The 20,769-nt window shown below is 44.7% G+C and overlaps 1 protein-coding gene across 2 annotated transcripts in view; it reads right to left on the bottom strand.

Moving 5' to 3' along the window:
* The window catches only part of GRIP2 (glutamate receptor interacting protein 2), a 280,364-nt gene that overhangs the window by 246,252 nt on the left and 13,343 nt on the right, over positions 1-20,769 (bottom strand). Inside the window, exon 1 of one of the 2 annotated variants that reach the window (XM_073574994.1) lies at positions 7,682-7,709. The exons of the other annotated variant lie outside the window; for it this stretch is intronic. Coding sequence (XP_073431095.1) covers positions 7,682-7,694 — 13 coding nt within the window. The 5' untranslated portion in view covers positions 7,695-7,709. Of the gene's footprint in view, positions 1-7,681; positions 7,710-20,769 lie in introns of those variants that run through there. 2 annotated transcript variants of the gene reach the window in all.

The raw sequence follows: 20,769 nt of genomic DNA, 5'->3' as shown, positions 1-20,769 counted from the left end.
GTCCATCCATCCATCCATCCATCTAGCCTTCCACTTTGGGTGGATTAATTACTTATGTAATGATGGGTAACTGCCAGTGCCGCTCTGGTCCCACCTGACCGCTGCTCTTCTTTACCGGCTCACACAGGGACCGTTGTTGGGGCGAAGCGACTTCCATCAATGTAAGCCTATGGATCATCAGAACGAACCTCCGTAGACTTGCATTGGGAAAGCGACTTTCAGGCCACACACAAACTCCCATGTGAGACAATTTCTTTTCAGAAGAGATGGGTCAGGAGAGGACGGCAGCAGAGCTGGAAACGAGAAGGTAGTGATCGGTAAGTATTTTAACGCGCTTACACATCATTACATACATAGTTACGACATTTCACCAGTCTGAGCATGATAAACCCGACCACATCATGGAATAGTAGCTGCAGAGACTAAAACACAGTTTTTATTTTTATAAGCACTTGCAAAGTTTAGTTTATAATTCATGTTTCAGTAGAACTGGGTGTTACCAGATATTTGCCTCTAGGGTCATGTACTTCTTCCCCTGTATGAGGTTGACCAATCAAAAAGCAGGCAGCATCCTGCAGGGGAGACAAGAACACGCCCTCCTCTACTCCCTCATCTCTGCATCTACAGCAGAGTTATGTATCTTTGCAAACACTTCCAGATCTCATCTCATGGCAGGCAGTGTGGGGGGTGAGAGCTGACAGTACTGTGAACAAGTCTTGGGTGAAAACAGCACACTCCTCTCCTTATATACTCTGTGCTGCTGGGACAGTCTGAGATTTCACTTGATGCCTTCACTCTCAAAAGATATCCATCACACTACATCACACGGAAGAGATTTCATGATGCTTGTTTTTTTTTTGAATTCTCTACGTTTTGAATTTGGATATATATAGGACAACCTGTTGGCTCTTTCTGCATAATTCATACTTGTCAAGAAAATATATTTTCAAGGGCTGCTGCTGTCCGTGAGCCAGATAGATTACCATTCACAATTGCTGCAATTTCAGTCTACTTGACTCAGATTGGCTGCTCCATCATACATTTATTCTTCTGTAGTGAAGAATCCAAACAAAATCTAATGTCTGTGCCCCCTAGATATATACAAATATTCACTGTGCCCCCTGAATATGTAGCTATAAATATACACTGTGCCCCTAAATATATATAAAAGGTACACTGTACCCCTTGGATATATACCTATATATATATAGTGTATCTACACGGTGACCCTACAAATATATATGAATATACACAATGCCCCTGAATATATACTGTGTGTATATGTATGTACAAAACACAAACGCTGATTTATAGGATAACCTGTGGGTACGAGATGGGAATACCCCTTTAAACTCTTTAAACATCAGATATGAATAGTATAGCAGCTGGAAGCCATCCTCGACTCTCTGCCCCACATGATGGACTCAAGGTAGTCAGTAACCACCGGGACACATAGCTCTGCATAAGAGCTGAAGACACAAAACGGTGGAGATTCTCTTTAACAAAATTATTTGCAAAGTTCATTGTTTTTTAATCTTGGATGTAAATGTCCAAAGAAGAATGAATGACAACCAATATGGCTTCCATAAGAGGGTTGTCACACAGCTTTCCCAGACTCCTGACTAACATGTCAGCCTGTAAATGACGTCCTCCGCGTCCATACATTGCTGCAGTGGTGGTGAATGCCCGGGCTCTGGATCACACGCGTCTTGATGACACTTGATAAGACAACGTAATTTGCTGCCCATGTTCCCAGTGAAGGCTATAGACTGTGTGTCACATATGAAGACGTCAGTGTCAAGGTCGCTCCTTCTCTCCATTTAATACGTCCAGAATAGTAAATCACCACAATCAGTGATATGTGAAGAGGATGCTCTGGGTGTCACTCTGTCTCCCTGCTCCGTGACAGACCCTGTCAGTGATATATACTTCAATCTTGTAATGTGTCATAATACAAAGCCGACGTCGTGGATGAGCCCATTGTGGCTGGATCTGCAAATAAATCATAGAAAGGGGCCTTATGGGATGTAAGGATGGTATTAAAGGGACACTACACCTGCAAGGTGAGGATGGAGGCCCAAGCATGTAAGGTCAATTATGGTACATTACAAGCTTGCTGATTGCCTCTCACACCAGCCGGAAGAATTGCACTGGGACCTTCACTGCAGAATAAGGACTAACCACAACTCAATAATTATGGAAATGAAGGAAAAAAAAAATCATATTTTGCAATCATAGTGGGAAATATGGCTCATGCGGCGCTACGTTTATGTAAGTAAAATAAAAAGTGTATAATAATCCCAGAATATTAATATATATGTATACACTATATGGTGAAGGGTATTGGTCCATAGGTCTTAATCAATGAATTCTGGTTTCTCATTCAGCCCAATTGCCCCCAGTGTATAACCTCCAGCCCCTTGTTCCTGGTATATAACCTCCAGCGCCTCGTTCCCGGTGTATAACCTCCAGCGCCTCGTTCCCGGTGTATAACCTGCAGCGCCTCGTTCCCGGTGTATAACCTCCAGCGCCTTGTTCCCGGTGTATAACCTGCAGCGCCTCGTTCCCGGTGTATAACCTGCAGCGCCTCGTTCCCGGTGTATAACCTCCAGCCCCTTGTTCCCGGTATATAACCTCCAGCGCCTCATTCCCGGTGTATAACCTCCAGCCCCTTGTTCCCGGTATATAACCTCCAGCGCCTCATTCCCGGTGTATAACCTCCAGCCCCTTGTTCCTGGTATATAACCTCCAGCGCTTCATTCCCGGTGTATAACCTGCAGCACCTCATTCCCGGTATACAGTATAACCTCCAGCGCCTCATTCCCAGTGTATAACCTCCAGTCCCTTGTTCCTGGTGTATAACCTCCAGCCCCTTGTTCCCCGTGTATAACCTCCAGCGCCTTGTTCCTGGTATATAGCCTCCAGTGCCTCATTCCTGGTATATAGCCTCCAGCCCCTTGTTCCTGGTATATAACCTCCAGCGCCTCATTCTTGGTGTATAACCTCCAGCCCCTCGTTCCCGGTGTATAACCTCCAGCCCCTCGTTCCTGGTAGATAGCCTTCAGCACCTCGTTCCCCGTGTATAACCTCTGGCCTCCCACCATGCCATCTGGCTTTACTGACATATGACAGATCGGGCCGTGGTGCAGAGCTCCCTGATACCAGCGCGGTTCTGTAATAGGATCCACCGGGGTTACAAGTCTGTCTATGACATTTCTACCTCCTGAATTTTCCCCCATCACCTGTGAGTGATATTATTGAGAGGTGGAAGGAACCGCAGCAACTCAGCCACAAAGTGGAAACCCAGTTACGTTACAGAGCGGGGGGGGGACAAGTGCTGAAGAGCAGAGGGCAGAAAAGTCAGAAAAGTCACCACCACTCTGCTGACCCTATACCTGCAGAGTCCAGACCTCTTCTGGAATAACATCAGCACAAACACTTCACGGCTGAGCAGCAGCATGCAGATGTACATCACCAAGCACAATGCCGAGCTTGGATGGAGTGGTGTAAAGCTGCCACCAATGGAATCTGGAGGAGACGTGTTCTGTGCATGCAGTGACGGATCGCACTTTTTTCATGGGCGTCTCATGGAGAAGTCTGGGTTTGGTGATTCCAGGAGGACTTACCCCCTGACTGCATCGTGCCCCTGTACCGGTGGAGGAGGATAATGCTGTGTGCTGTTTTCAGGGGGCGGCCTCGGACCCTCAGCTCCAGTGATGGGAAATCTTAATGCTTCACAACTAGACATTGTGGACAACTCTAGCTTCAGCTTTGAGGGAACAGTTCAGGGAAGACCCTTCTCTTTTCCCCATGAGCGGTCGCACAGAGCCCAGACCACAGCCCCCTCCTATAATGGAGATTGTGAGCCCGGCCTCCCCCAACATCAGGGTCTGACCTCACAAATGATCTTTAGGTTGAAGGGACAAAAATTCCCAAAGACACCTACAAAATCTTAAACAAAAATCTTCCCAGGAGCTGTTATACCTCCACATAGATGTGGGTTCCAAAAGTAAGTCTATCCGGCATGGACATGGGATAACTATACAAGGTAACAATATGGGCAAGATATAAGGACAAACAGCGACGGGGAAGAAGATGGAAGCTATAAATGTCTCTGGTCACTAGTGAGTAGTTACCTGTAAAGTGTTGCACTCAGTAATATATTATTCTCTATGGCAAACAGTGAAACAAACTTACAAAAATTCACACATGATAACTATAGTGTAATCAGATTCCTACACAGTGTGACTGATCACGGGCGATTCAGTGACTGCGAGAAAATCCTTAGAAAGCATTAAGAGGACACTGGTATAATGTTACATTGTATCGCGGGTGTAAACCCCGGCATTATAGTAAAGCACATTATATAGAACCTCTGCCGGATTCATTACTGACACAAGCAACAATGTTTCATTTAGTGTGAATGATTTATCAACGTTTCTGGCACTGCCTATGGTCACACGCAGGAGGTTTTTTTTTTGTATATCTGCTACTAAGGATCGCTTCCATTTCTCTGGATGGGGTTGATCCCTATGTAACCTTATACAGTAACACATAAATAAAAAAATAAGCCTCGTCCGGACGTCAGTGTTTAACGTACCTGTGCCCATTATAGCAAATTATGAGTCTGTTCACACTTGAATTTTTTTGGACATGGTCATACAAAATAAAATGACAAAAAAAAAAGTAATGTTTAAATTTGATCTCATTTGGAGGATTGAAATTGGCGATAAAAGTCAATGGATATGAGAAAAAATAAGGAAGAGCACGTGGATACCATCCATACTGCTTCATAGTATGGGCCGGGCTTTACTTTCTAATGGGTAGGAGACGCTTGGAAACGTATTTGTTTGCATAAAAGGAAAACAGAGGCTGCACGACTGACACAAAGACCAAAAATGGATGAAAATAATGATTAAGCAAAAAAAAAAAAGTTTTTTTTTCTCATAAAATGCAAAAACAGAAAAAAAAGATGTCTGAAATCTCACCATGTACAACATATATGATACTTACATAAAACTTTACAATGGATCACAAGTATTAAACTTTCGGCTGTGACTTATGTATGAAATATTACAAAGTGATCAATATTACAATGTATCATGTCATGAAATGTATAACACATAACAAATATCACAATGTATCACATGGATGAGAGATTATAATATATCATATAGATGAGATATTACTATTATCGATGAGCATCGTACTCGGGTAAGGTGTTATCCGATCTTGCTCGGGTGCTAACCGAGTGTCTTTGGTGTGCTTGAAAAGTACGTTTGAGTCCCCACAGCGGATTGTCTCGTGGATGTTGTACGGCCGCAACACATGTAGGAATTGTCTCACAAACAGGCCGCGAGACATGCAGCCGCGGGGACTCGAACATATTTTTCGAGCACGCCGAACTCACTCAGCACACAAGCACGCTCGGATAACACCTTATCTGAGTACGTTCGCTCATCACTATTTGCAATGTATTACTTGGAAGAGATATTACAATGTATCGCATTGATGAGAAAATACAATGTATAACTCGGATGAGGTACTACAATGTATCACATGTATGAGATCTTATGATATATCACATGGATGACATATACGATGTAATACATGGATGAGATATTATGATTTACACATGGATGAGATATTACAACGTAACACATGGATGAGATATTACATGGATGAGACATTACTCTGTATCACAGGGATGAGATATTATGATTTATCAAATGGATGAGATATTACGAGGTATCACATGGATGAGATATTACAATGTAACACAGGGATGAGATATTACTATGTATCACATTAATGAGATATTATGATGTATCACATTGATGAGATATTACATGGATGAAATATTATGATGTATCACACAGATGAGATATATGATGTAACACATGAGTGAGATATTATGATGTGTCACACGGATGAGATATTACATGGATTAGATATTACAATGTATCACAGGGATGAGATATATTACAATGTATCGCATGGATAAGGTATTACGAGGTATGACATGGATGAGATATTACATGGATGAGATATTACTATGTATCACAGGGATGAGATATTATGATGTATCATATGGATGATCTATTACTATGTTTCACATGGATGAGATATTACATGGATGAGACATGATGTATCACATGGATGAGATAATGCGAGGAATGACATGGATGAGATAATTCGAGGTATCACATGGATGAGATATTACAAGGTATCACACGGATGAGATATTATGATGTATCACATGGATTAGATATTATAATATATCATATGGATGATATATTACAATATATCACATGGATAAGATATTACGATATATCATATGGATGAGACATTATGTATCACATGGATAAGATATTACGCTATATCACATGGATGAGATATTATGAGGTATGACATGGATGATATATTACTATGTATCACATGAATGAGCTATTACATGGATGAGATATTACTATGTATCACAGGGATGAGATATTATAATGTATCACATGGATGAGATATTACATGGATGAGATATGATGTATCACATGAATGAGATATTACGAGGTATCACATGGATGATGGATTACAATGTATCACATGGATGAGATGTTACATAGATGAGAATTTACAAGGTATTACACGGATGAGATATTATGATGTATCACATGGATTAGATATTATAATGTATCACATTACTATGTATCACATGGATGAGATATTACATGGATAAAACATGATGTATCACATGGATGAGATAATATGAGGTATCACATGGATGAGATATTATGAGGTATGACATGGATGAGATATTACATGGATGAGATATTAGTATGTATCACAGGGATGAGATGTGATGTATCATATGGATGATATATTACTATGTATCACATGAATGAGCTATTACATGGATGAGATATGACGAGGTATCACATGGATAAGATATTACGATATATCACATGGATGATGGATTACTATGTATCACATGGATGAGATATTACTATGTATCACATGGATGAGATATTACAATATATCATTTGGATGAGATATTATGATGTACCAAAGGGATGAAATATTATATGGGTGAGATGTTACTATATATCACATGGATCAGATGTTAAGATGTATCACACGTACGAGATATTACATGGATGAGATGTTACTATGTATCACACGTATGAGACATTACATGGATGAGACATTATGATGTATCACTGTCTAGGCGGCCACCCTTGTGGGCTTTTCCGGCTCAGACTTAGCAGGTTAATGAGTATTTCCTTCTCGACCTCGGGCCACTATTTTGCGCCTATTATTTATACAGATCAATTGACTGACAATTTAACCCAAGCAGTGGCGCTTATGAGGTCACCCCAGGTCATCAGTCGCTGCGTTCAGTGACTACAAGAAATCAAATTGACTCCCCCACATTTATTTTTATCCGCTTCATATTCAACTTCTGCCCATTCATTATTAATGAAATACAATGCGCTATAATTACCGACAATTCACAGCAAAGCGAAAACCATGTCCAGCAAATAAAGGGTGAGTGCATGAAATCCCTCATCTCTACACCGGCGTATAGGCCTTTCTTCTCTTTTTCCCCCCAGCACTGACATAGTTAAACTGTACGCACACCTGAGAGTAAGCACAAGGAATACCCTCATCATCCCAACCATTGTCTTACCATCATCCTGCATCCTCTGCAAGCAGAGAGAAAGGCTTCTTCTCCAGCCTGGCATGCTGGCACATGTGAGGGATACGGGCAGCCTGTCCACTGTCTCCGAGACACAAGGGAGAGGATTTGCAGAAGAGGTGCCTTATTGTATGGCTTAACATTGGGCTGTGCTGTGCCCCATTAATGCACAGGTTGGCGTGAGCAATGCACAGTGTGGTGGTCCCTGGTGTCTTCCTCTTTCTATGAAGTACGGTCTCTGGCGCTCATCATCACCAGTTCTCCTTTGTGCTGGGTCCCCTGTCACTGGGTGTAGTGAGGCTCCCTGGCAGCGGATCTTAGGCTTGCATTGGCATGAATGGCAGTGCCCTGATCAGAAATGACCAATACATCTACGTACAGCTGACGGTCACTGCTTCCCACTGGACCCCTGGGCTCGGCTCTCGTCCTCCCCCTGCCATCCTCAATAGCCACCTGAATAACGTATCCCAGACAGTGAGGACCATACTATATGGGCAGAGATCTGAGGGGAGTCTGACAGGAGCAGCTGAGGAATGCCCTGCGGCACCTCCCGGGGGCTACACGCCGAGATTGGGCAGGGGGGTTACTAAATCATTCTTCATGGTAACCTACAGTAACAACTGATCCGGCGGCACAGACGTAGCTCACCATTATAGAAGGAGGGGGCTCCGTGCCCCTTGTAGTACAATAGTACAGGCCGATTCCCAGGAACAGAACGGTTTTCTGTCTATTATGTGAACAATCCGAGAGATCATAGTGTGTGACGTGGCGCGGCGATACCTGGCGCAGGAATGTCACCTGCAGAACAATGGCCGGACGGCAGAGCGGACACTCCAATAAGGGCACGTTCACATGCGACGGAAACGGCGCAGATTTTCAAGCGGAAAAACCCCGCACCGAATTACAGTAGTAGCAAAACGGACGAGATTTTAATAAATCCAATATATATGTGAAAAAAAAAAATAAATCAGGAGTTTGTCAATATAAAAGGGATCTGTCACCAGGTGAAACGTGGGCAGACGGCTCTTATTTTATGCCTGTTGCTGCCGAGTTTAACGTTTTTTAGCTTTTTTTTTTTGTTCCGCCATATGGTTCCAGAGGTGATGGCCTTTATATTTCATGCTAATTTTTATGTTGTTTACCAAAGGGGTGTGGTCACAGGATTCTGTGTGTGTGCGTGTGGGGGGTGGTGACACAGGCCTCATTCAGACATCTGATATTCTCCTACTATCCGTACTTTTCACGGATAGCACTCGCACCTGTGATCGTCTATTATAGGACCATTCACATATCTGTGATCTGAGTGGTCAGAGGAAAAGCGCAGAGACGTGTCTGATGGTTGGATCAAGAACAGCGATGCGAGTCTATGGGTCCGGGAAAAAATTGGAGAGCACTCAGTTACCATCCGGGTGCGGTCCGATTTTCAGGGACAGGATGGAGAAGGTGGAGATACTTTTTTTTTTTATCTCTCCAACGGTGTAAAGCGCCATGGAATAAATGGCGCTATAATAATAAATGATAATAATAATAATCTTTATATAGCGCTAACATATTCCGCAGCGCTTTGCAGTTTGCACACATTATCATCGCTGTCCCCGATGGGGCTCACAATCTGTATTCCCTATCAGTATGTCTTTGGAGTGTGAGAGGAAACCGGAGAATCCGGAGGAAACCCACGCAAACACGGGGAGAACATACAAACTCCTTGCAGATGTTGTCCTTAGTGGGATTCGAACCCAGGACTAACCACTGAGCCACCGTGCTGCCCAATAATAAGGGTGCTTTCACCCTGCGTTCTTGCCCACGTTCAGTGGTCCCATAAAGGCTTGCGTCCGAACCCTCCACAGAACAATATTCGACATATGTGTCTGATCAGAATAATCGGTCTGTTTTTCTAGTACGCGGACGTGTGAATGAGGCTTTCGCCTAAAAAAAAAAAAAAAAAAACTAACAAGTTAACATATTCAGCCCACTAAATAACAAGGGTCACATCTTTTGCACCATATGATGGCTACAAAAATAAAATAAAAAGGTTGCAATACTCGGGAGCAGCGGGAATAAAATTAGAGCATAACCTGTCCACTTTTCACCTAGTAATCTTTGTAAGAAGTTTTAAACACAAACACGATTAATTTTAAAGTTGATTTTAATCAATAGATCTTGGAATAATAATAATTTCCACAATTGGATGTGTTTAAAAAAATGTTCCTGTGCTGAGATAATCTTATAAATGTGCCTCTGCTGTGTACTGTGTATGGTCGTGTCTGACCGTACAGGGACATGGACTGATCATACCACAGAAAGTATACGGACGTTACAGCATGGGATCACTGAGGATCCTTGAGATAAAGCTTTTTCCTGCCTGGTTTAAAAAAAATGTTTTACCTCTTGTAATGGCTGTATACTTTCTTTTGCTTCCTCTCCTGCCCAGGAGCTGTGGTATGATCAGTCCATGTCCCTGCCTGTATGGTCAGACACAGACATTACACAGTACACAGCAGGGGCACATTTATAAGATTATCTCATCACAGGAACATTTTATTTTAAACACATCCAATTGTGGAAATTATTATTATTCCAAGATCTATTGATTAAAATGAACTTTGTTCGTGGGACGACCCCTTTAAAGTCTGGATGTTCCTCCTTTGCAATGTAAATCTGTGACAAGGCATACAGCAAACATGAACAGATTTTTTGCTGTCACACGTGGACGTCCCCTAATATTCGCCATATATCCCAATGGCAATGCCCCAGCATATGCATACAGTCAGATATGTGGGCCACTGCCAAACCGTACACGTATATATGCGGTATATAATTTTTTGCAGAATCTCCTTGTATTGAACAGTCGACTCTTTCCAATACACTTAAAAAAAAGGACGGTATAAATACATGTGTGTTAAAAGAATAAATCACACCCATTATACCCTATGGACACCCTGGGAGAAGACACTGAGACATAATGTGAATAGAGCCCTATATAGGAGGCATGCATGAGTCCTAGAAACATGCAAGGTATGGAGGACATGGAGGACTTCTTATATAACTGGCCTGCAGAGCTGACAATCAACCTCATGCATTTAGAAAACGGAGCCCCAAGAATTCTGTATATTATGTATTCTATATGCCTGCATGCCTTGTGATACCCTCGGCTTCTGGAGAAGAAGAATACCTCCATAATAAAGCATTGGCGGACACAGATAGTAAAAGGCCCCTGTGCAAGAACAATACAAGGCCCTATCTAGTCAATAGTCCATCATAACGCCCCATTTCTCCTGCTTTGGAGGTAATAGTTGCCCCTTCACCTCTTGGGCCCCTGGTTGCAGCAATGATAGGTTTGCCCCTGTAACAAGGCATGCATTGGAGACACATAGCTGTAGAGCGGAACCCCATGGGTTTCTATAGGTGACATACAGCATAGATCCCTGCAGCCATGGGCCCCGTAAATAGCACAGGCGTGTTTGCCATCTGGTGATATACGGGACACATGGCATCGCTATGGCGAATCCGTGACCTGATGTGCTGTTTATACATCAATAGTCGGCTGTCACCCTTTTATGTCATATTTCCTCTCATTAAAATAGAGCAGAGAAATCTGTCAGCGATGCAAATCAGGGAGTGGATCTCATGAGCCCGAGCGCTCGGGTCATAAATCGACACAATTAATTTGCAAATTGCGCGGAACATGCCAAGGAAAAGGCCTACAAAATGTGAACTGTGCACAATAAAGCGGAACCTAGGAAATATTAGGAGTTAGAAAATTAAACTCTGGAAACGAACGATAAATAAAAAAAAAAATACAGAACTAATAAAAAAAACATAATGTCTTTAAAAATAGAGAAAGTGCCAGTATGCCAGGCCGAGAGCGAGGCTTACACATGTCTCCTGATTCAGCATGTGTGGCGGTGCCAGATCTGAGCTGCTATTACTAGATCTGGGGGCCGCTCCAAGTCGAGGGGGAGCACGCACAGAGGATCAGAAATATCACTGATGGAGAAGCGCCGTCTGGATCTGTCACAGATGCTGCGCCTCATTGATATGTAGCCATTCTTAAAGTGATGGCATATCGCTAGGATGTGATCGGTGGGATCAGACGTTCAGGCTTGGGGCTGCACAATCTTTACAATTTTTCCTGACCACATGTTTTTCAATGGGGCCATACTGCAATTCCGTAGCACATCTTTTGGCCAAGGGGTGCCACTGAGCACGAAAAATCATTAAAGGATACTGTCACGAGACAGCTGTCAGGTAACCCACGAACAGGGGCTCCTTCCCTGACTCTACAACTAGAGGAAACCCTAGCTCGCCCTATTCCCCAGGATATTTCTGAAGGTGAAGATGCCGGGGTCGCCACCCTTGCCTTTTCTCTTGAGTTAGCGCTCCATCTGTTCTCTTCCCCCACCCTTGGGAGAGGGGCACTATTTTACACCGCACTACACTTACCTGACAAACAAGGCTAAACAAACAAAGGTTAACAGAAGACTCCAGGCATACAAAATATTCACTCACATATATCAGAGGAATGCCCTGGGAAGTGGAGGATGGGGAATAAACAAAAGTAGAGAAGGGAAGGGATTTAACACACTTACAAATGACGCAACAGTCACAGAAAACTCCCCCATCACATATGAACACCCCTTCCTTCTGAAGCCATGCAGCAAATGCTAGCTCTCTCATGGATTTGCATCAGTCAAACAGCTGAAAGAAAAAAAGCGCAATAGGGTCTTACCCGAGTAGGGATTGATGTCAAATCAAATCATTATACTCACCTTATGTAGGAGAGTTACAGACAAATAGGAACGAAAGGTCAGGCTGCTGCACATCCAAAGGGCCACTCCGTGACCACAAATCATCAGATTGCAAAGGAGACATGTCATCCCCTGAGGAAGAAGTGTAAACTTCGAAACGCGTTGGGAAATAAAAGTACAATCAATATAATCTGGAAGGAGTGATCTGTCAAGCAGCGCACATTTAATCCATAAACTTTCTCCTTTGCAATCTGATGGATTTGCATCAGAACACAGATTATAGAGGGGGAGTGGTTAACTGAGCTCAGCTGAGAGCTCTGCCACCATCCCTTTGTACTTTTGACGGGGTCCCCCCGCCAGTCTCCTTTCTCCCTCAGAGGCAGCACATGTAGTGATGCTTTGGTCATCGCAATAGATAATAGATAATATAAAAAAGTGAACACTCCCTTTAATTGGACAACCTCTTTAAGTGCCCCTCTTCTGTGGTGCCTATTGCGGCTGGTGGTTTATATTCAGGAGAGAGAGCCAACAGGCTGCCCGCACTCATATTAGCACGCCTGTCTTTAATTAGTATGCAATTAACACGTCAGACACTATAACGGGCAGATGTCATCCAGAACCAGCGAATTTCTTCCTCAGAAACAATCCAGGTAATTAAATAACCGTTCTGGTGCAAATTACTTTAGACACATTTATTAATTAATTCCACCAAAATAACAGATGTTGGCACCTTGCTGGGTGCTATGTATAGCTGTAGGGTGCGCTAAATTTCTGTCTGACGTGCGCCACTTTTTAGTAACAAGTTTCTGGATTGCAGCGCTGCACCCAAGCTTCAGACTGAAGTATTACGGTCGCATGTTTGCGCCTGTGTTTCAGATGCAAGTCCTGGCCTGACCCCGGATTCAGTTTAGGTCTTAGAACCATTGCTGGCCCGGTACTTAGATCCTCAGTACCAAAATGCGCCCAAAATGCGCTTGACTTAAACTGGCCTTAAAGGGTTTGTGCCAAGATTGGAAATAATCCCCTATCCATAGATTTAGTGATAACATCCTGATTGTTGGGGGTCCGACCACTGGGACCCTCGCTGACCTCGAGAACAGAACTCTGAAAAGAACCATGTGAATGGAGGAGCAGAGGTCGAGCATGAACACCTCCACTTCTATCATGCTCAATGGTAGCGCCAGAGATAGCCGAGCGCAGCAGAAGGTGTGAATGCAGTCTTGGAGCGCACACTCAACCTCCAGTCCATTCAGACAGCACTCGATGGAGGTGCCATTGGTCGGATCCCCAACACTCAGAACAATATCCCTTATCCCAGTGATAGGAATAACTTCTATTCTTGATAAAAAAAAAACATTTTAACAGAATGCCTCATTCTTGGGATCGGCAGGGGTCTCAGCAGTCAGACCCCCAGCATTCAAGACGTTTTCCCCTATCCTGGGGATAATTTCCATTCTTGGTAGAAACCCTTTAAGGAGCTATACACATGAAACCACGTATTGCCTACTCTCCTACTATCTGTCCGCTATGTACGAAAGGAGGAGGCAGAGGGAGTGGCGTAACACATGCATACAGAATCAGACTACACATAGATCGCCTGTAGTCTGTTACCATGGAAACACATAGGTCTGCATTGGGAGCCATATACACAAAACAGTAGGAAATCAAGACTGTTTGTAAAGTTGTAAAAAAAAAAACATTGTGCAGTTTTTAAGTTGCAAAAGTGTCTATACAAACCCCAGCGAACAGCTATTACTGCCATCAGCTACTTACGGCCTCTTCAGCAGTTGCTACAGGGAGAATGTAGTATTTCATGCAAATATTGAAATAAATGGCTTTTTGTATAACACTTGGTCAGCTGTTTTCCAAAACTAGACCCCCGTTTAGAGGAGGGCTAGGAGCCAAGGATCCCCCTATCCTGAGAATTAAGCTGAAGAATGTGGCAGGGAGAAACAGATACTGAGAACCAAAAGGCCCTACTGGCCATAATGACAGCCCTTCTTCTGTGGCTTATTTTTTCCTCGCTGCCCTTTGAGTGTTTTCATCTGGCAGCTGAGATCACTTAGCACCAATGCAGTATCATCTTCCCAGCACAATCAGCAAATTCTCCCTCCTAGTAACCGAGTTTTCCACTTTAAGGCCATGCGTGACGATTGCACGTTTGCAATGAATTGATTTAACCCCGTGTAAGTGCAAAAAATACAAGAGGACGAATGAAGAACCTGCAAATACCGGGGAATTTTTAAACTTAGGGATCCATATTAAGGTGCTGGTTGCTCCTTGATAAAAGTCTGCAGTCTCCAAGTGCAGGACGGTAATAAGAGGCGCAGCAGCAGCAATGGTATCCGCATGCGCTGATACGGACAGTGGTTAGCGCTGCAGCGCTGGGGTCCTGGGTTCGAATCCCACCAAGGACAACATCTGCAAGGAGTTTGTATGTTCTCCATGTGTTTGCATTGGTTTCCTCTGGGTTCTCCGGTTTCCTCCCACATTCTAAAGACATACTGATAGGGAATTTAGATTGTGAGCCCCATTGGGGACAGTGATGATAATGTGTGCAAACTGTAAAGCGCTGCAGAATATGTTAGCGCTATATAAAAAAAAAAAAATAAATAAATAAAATGACTAAAGCTGTCTCATTACGATTGTTGCACAGAAAAGACATGTCCTTGACGCGCTAAGAGCCCCCCTGTGCCTGAGGGCAGTGACACTACAACAACCTCGGTGGGACGCATGTGCTGCCCCTGCTCATCCTTCTGCTGCATTATTATTCTCCCTACAAAGTTTTAGTTAATGGCAGATAGGCTGATTTTTTTTCCGAAAAAGCAGAGTTAAAAATCTAGAAGGAGCTTTTTATATGCGGTTAACCCCTTGATGACGCAGCCATTTTGCACTTTCATTTTTTCCTCCCCTTCTCCCTGGAGCCATAGTGTTTCTCTTTTTCCGTGGACATCGCCACATGAGGGTTATGTATCATGATGACGCTTTACCATGTGTGCTTCTGAATAACGGGCAATTATAGTGAGAAATATTAAATAACGCCATTGGTTTTTTTTCCCTTACAGCATTTAAAAATGACCTGGTAGTAATGATTCTCCAGGACAGTTCGGCTACGGCGATACCAAAACTGTATGTTTTTTTTTCATTAATTTATTGGTTTTAAAATAAATGTTTCTAGAAAAGAAATGTGATATTCATGTCCTTTCCTTAAGATAGGTCACGTATTTCAGATCGGTGGGGGTCCGACATCTGATCAGCGGTGGTCTCATGTAAACAGTGTGTGGAACAGAACACCATAGCGCCGCACACTACGTAGTGGCCAATCTCTGGTACTGCAGATCAGCTCCTGTTAAATGAAACAAGACATAGTTGTAGTACCTGTCAGCGGCCACTATAAGGTTTGCGGCACTGTGGTGTCCTGGCTTTGTGCACAGATCAGTGGGGGGCGCCCTAGATTGGACACCCACCAATCTGACATTGGCGAACATGGTGTCTACATTCAGAATGTCCCGAGGCACAGAAAGCCGTGTGTTCGTCACCACTGGACAAATGATGACCGTAAGGCCGGTGTGTGGATCCCACTGATTGCAAGAAGGAAAAACTTGGTACTGTAGGGGACAACCAGAGGAAGCTGTAGGACACAAGCCCTCGTTCTAGTGATGGGACCCTCACCAATGTAACAGTTACCACCTATCCAGTGCAGAGATGATACCTTAAATTTCCGTATATAGTAAATGAAAGTTGGGGAATCTAACATTTTTTGCTGAATCAGCGGCCACGTAACAGGTGAGTGTGGGGGAGAGGCAGACCCTTCCCTGGTGGGAGATGTTGGGGAAAGAAGTAGGAGGCAAATTGATGTGAGCATGGCAGATTATCTGACATCGGGGAAGATACGTTGTGTGGTTGAGGCTTTTTCCATTTTCCCTATCAAGGATACATGCACGCTCGGCACTGAGGACACATGCACACTCGGCACCAAGGATATATGAATGCTTGGCACTGAGGACACATGCACCCTTAGCATTGAGGATACTTGAATGCTCAGCACTAAGGACACATGCACAGTCAGCACTGAGGATACATGCACGCTCGGCACTGAGGATACATGCACACTCGGCACCGAGGATATATGAACGCTCGGCGCTGAGGACACATGCACCCTTAGCATTGAGGATACTTGAATGCTCAGCACTAAGGACACATGCACAGTCAGCACTGAGGATACATGCACGCTCGGCACTGAGGATACATGCACGCTCGACAGTTGGGACACATGCACACTCTTACACCCCTATGAACACGTATGGAGTAGACAGAAGGAATGGCTACTGTGCACCTTCAGATGGCATTATTTTAGCAGGAGTGGCTACCTGGCTCCTGGGATCTGTGTAGCCCCAGTACACAATGTAACATCGGCGGCATTGTTCTGATGAATACATTGTAGGCAGCGCCACACGATTAGTAAAGGTCAGGAGTAAATGACGCTATTATTGTTCAAGGACATGGAAATGCCCAGGGAAGGGGCACCTCTCGGCTTTTCTCCGGATAGTCTCAATAGCCCATGTTCAAGCCCAATTGAATGCAATATTGTCACTTCAATGGAGAAAGAAAAGGACAGAGAACAATTACCTCAACTGGAAGGAAAGAAAAAAAATAACATTTCAATACATTTTCACAAGGAGACTTTACTGCTGTACAAGACAGACGCCCGACTCCGGGAGCAAATGCAGCAGAAGGTGCAGGAGCCGGGGCCGCAGGAACCGGAGTCCTGGGGGCATCTCCTCCACATCATTGTTAAATGTATTCACAATGAAAAGATCAGAATATCTGTGAAATAAAAACACTAACGTGTATCGGTGGAAAAGAGAAGGGTCACTGGTACAGAACTGCGACTGCGCAGGCAGAAACGCCAATGGTCAGGATCGTAATGTGTCGTGGATGAATCGCGTCTCAGCCTTTGGGCTAAGATTACCTGTAGTATTTTTCGAAAAGGCGGCTTTGTCTGGGGCTGCCCTAGTAAATTGATAGGTTATTGCACACTGGATTTGGTGCGCCTGTTAATATGCCTGGTGGCTTATATAGTCAATTGGTGAAAAACATGGCTGCCCAGGATCGAAGCCACTAAGTCCGAGTAAGTTTGAGTGCCCGAGGTGCGAAGTGCCCCAGGAGTTGCGACCCTGGGGTGCCTTAATTCACTTGGATTGATATCCCCACTTGAATTTTGGCACATTAGCACGTCTCACTTTTTGAGCACACCCTTTTCCGTGCCTTTGGGCTTAGGATGGGGAATTTTTAAATTCCTGGTCGATAGGTCCGGTCAGTATTACACTGACTAACCTTCACGTTTCGCTGTGTGTCTGTGCACTTGGGTTTGTTGGATGCGGATCGCTTACGGGTTCCTTTCTGATAGGTCTAGGGTATGTGGCCATCAGGTTCTGCTCCCCCCTGATAACTAGCCAGGGCTGGCATCAGCACCCGGGCAAGTGCAGAGGCACTGGACAAAGGGGGGGCTCACTCTCCGTCAGTGGCTGGCCACTCCCCCAGCAGCTGTGTAGGCACGCCGGTGCTGCTTGATGGCCATCGCACAGTGCACTGTGCGGATGTGTCTGCTACCAATGACACAGCCGGGGCGACACACAAGCAAAATTAAAGGCATAGTGCCGACCCGGCCACGTCATTACTAGCAGACACAGCCGCATAGTGCACTGCGCACAGGATTAGGAATCAAGAATCCAGAGAAGGCAAAACACAGGACAGGACCTGGCAACTCAGTAGCAAGACACTAACTGAATTAAGGCTTTGCTCAGGCAGCTACCACCGGGTGGAGCTGCCCTAAATACTAGAGGCCTCTTGTTAATTGGCCAGGGACATATTAGACATGTGCATCCTGATTCCATAAGAAGCAGAGAGTTCTGGCGCCGCCCCCCTATGCATACAGCCAGGAAGCATGCAGAGAGCAGGCGGGAAGCAAGAGGTGCACAGCATGGAGCCGGCAGCAGACAGAAGTCACAGCATGGTTCCTTACACTTGCCAGTCCTACTCTAACATGAAAACCACAAAAAGAGGAAAGAATCCTCCAATATTTGAGAAAACCAAAATAGGCAGAGATGCTTACTTGTATAAACAGGCCTCAATACAAATGCACTAACAGGGTGCAGCGGACCCAAGTAAAATGGCAACTGCACAGGTGCAATAATACCTAATGAAACAGCCAGCCTACAATCAGGGATTGGCCGTGTGGCACACCAGTGCAAAAAAATAATCCGTATGTGGCAATGTTCACACAGGGAATGAATGCAGAGCATATGGTTCACAGCCTCTTAGTAACACCATATAGGGGGGCTGCCCAGTGCCAACTATAATGCATCCAGTGTGAACAGAGGCCACAGTTTACAGAACCATTTGGGCCCAACTGCACCCTGAAAAGATAAAAAGTGCACAAAAACATATCAATATATGGAAGGTATTGGTTAATATTATGGCCATAATACGTAAGCTGGCAAACTAACGTCAAAGTTCCTTACACTTGCCAGTCCTACTCTAACATGAAAACCACAAAAAGAGGAAATAATCCTCCAATATTTGAGTATTTACCAATACATTACATACATTGATATGTTTTTGTGCACTTTTTATCTTTTCAGGGTGCAGTTGGGCCCAAATGGTTCTGTAAACTGTGGCCTCTGTTCACACGGGAGGCATTCTAGTTAGCACTGGGCAGCCCCCCTATATGGTGTTACTAAGAGGCTGTGAACCATATGCTCTGCATTCCCTGTGTGAACATTGACACATACGGATTATTTTTTTGCACTGGTGTGCCACACGGCCAATCCCTGATTGTAGGCTGGCTGTTTCATTAGGTATTACTGCACCTGTGCAGTTGTCATTTTACGTGGGTCCGCTGCACCCTGTTAGTGCATTTGTACTGAGGCCTGTCTATACAAGTAAGCATCTCTGCCTGTTTTAGAAGTCACAGCATGACCTGGAGAAGTGAGTAAGTTGGTGTGTGGGGATGGGAGGCCATGCAGTGATTCCGGCAGGGTTGTTAGTGTGTATGCATGTATGTGCAATGTGTGTGCGCGCATGTCTGCGTACTTTATGAGGGCAGTTTCACACTTCATTGTCTCCGGTACGTGTAGTGACAGTTTTCTCACGTACCGGAGACACTGACACACGTAGACACATTCTCATGAATGTGTCTATGTAGATGTCAGCGTGTTTTCACGGACCGTGTGTCCGTGTGCAAAACACGCTGACATGTCCATTTTTGTGCAACAGCACGGATCACACAGACCCATACAAGTCAATGGGTCCGTGTAAACACGTACCGCACACGGATGATGTCCGTGTGCTGTCCGCGTGCGATCCGTGTGCGTTTTTAAAAGTCAAAGGGTTAACATTGAAAATAATTTTTCAAGGACACAGACAGCATACGGACAGCACACGGATGGTACACACTAGCAGACGGATAGCACACGGATGTCACACGGATGACCTCCGTAAGCACACGGACACACGGACAGGTCCGGTACCGGTTTTTCCGGTACCGGAATTATCTGGACGTGTGAAACTGTCCTGAGTGTGAATGTCTGCGTACTGCATGAGTATTCATGTGTGTGTGTGCACATGTCTGCGTACTGTGTGTGTATGTGTTCATGCCTGCGTGCTGTGCATGTGCGCATGTCTGCATACTGTGTGTCAATGCATGTCTGGGTACTGTGTGTGAGCGCATGTCTGGGTACTGTGTGTCAATGCACGTCTGGGTACTGTGTGTGTGTGCATGTCTGCATACTGTGTGTCAATGCATGTCTGGGTACTGTGTGAGCGCATGTCTGGGTACTGTGTGTGAGCGCATGTCTGGGTACTGTGTGTCAATGCACGTCTGGGTACTGTGTGTGAGCGCATGTCTGGGTACTGTGTGTGCGCATGTCTGGGTACTGTGTGTGAGCGCATGTCTAGGTACTGTGTGTGTGCGCATGTCTGGGTACTGTGTGTGAGCGCATGTCTGGGTACAGTGTACGCGCATGTCTGGATACTGTGTGTGAGCGCATGTCTAGGTACTGTGTGTGTGCGCATGTCTGGGTACAGTGTGTGTGTGCGCATGTCTTGGTACTGTGTGTGTGCACATGTCTGGGTACTGTGTGTGAGCGCATGTCTGGGTACTGTGTGTGAGCGCATGTCTGGGTACTGTGTGTGTGCACATGTCTGGGTACTGTGTGTGTGCGCATGTCTGGGTACTGTGTGTGAGCGCATGTCTGGGCACTGTGTGTGTGCGCATGTCTGGGCACTGTGTGTGCGCATGTCTGGGTACTGTGTGTGTGCGCATGTCTG

The sequence above is a fragment of the Dendrobates tinctorius genome, unplaced genomic scaffold (genome assembly GCF_039654945.1).
Source record: "Dendrobates tinctorius isolate UK_male_01 unplaced genomic scaffold, ASM3965494v1 ptg000041l, whole genome shotgun sequence".
NCBI classification, from domain to species: Eukaryota; Metazoa; Chordata; class Amphibia; order Anura; family Dendrobatidae; genus Dendrobates; species Dendrobates tinctorius.
This window is presented reverse-complemented; position numbering and strand designations above follow the sequence as displayed.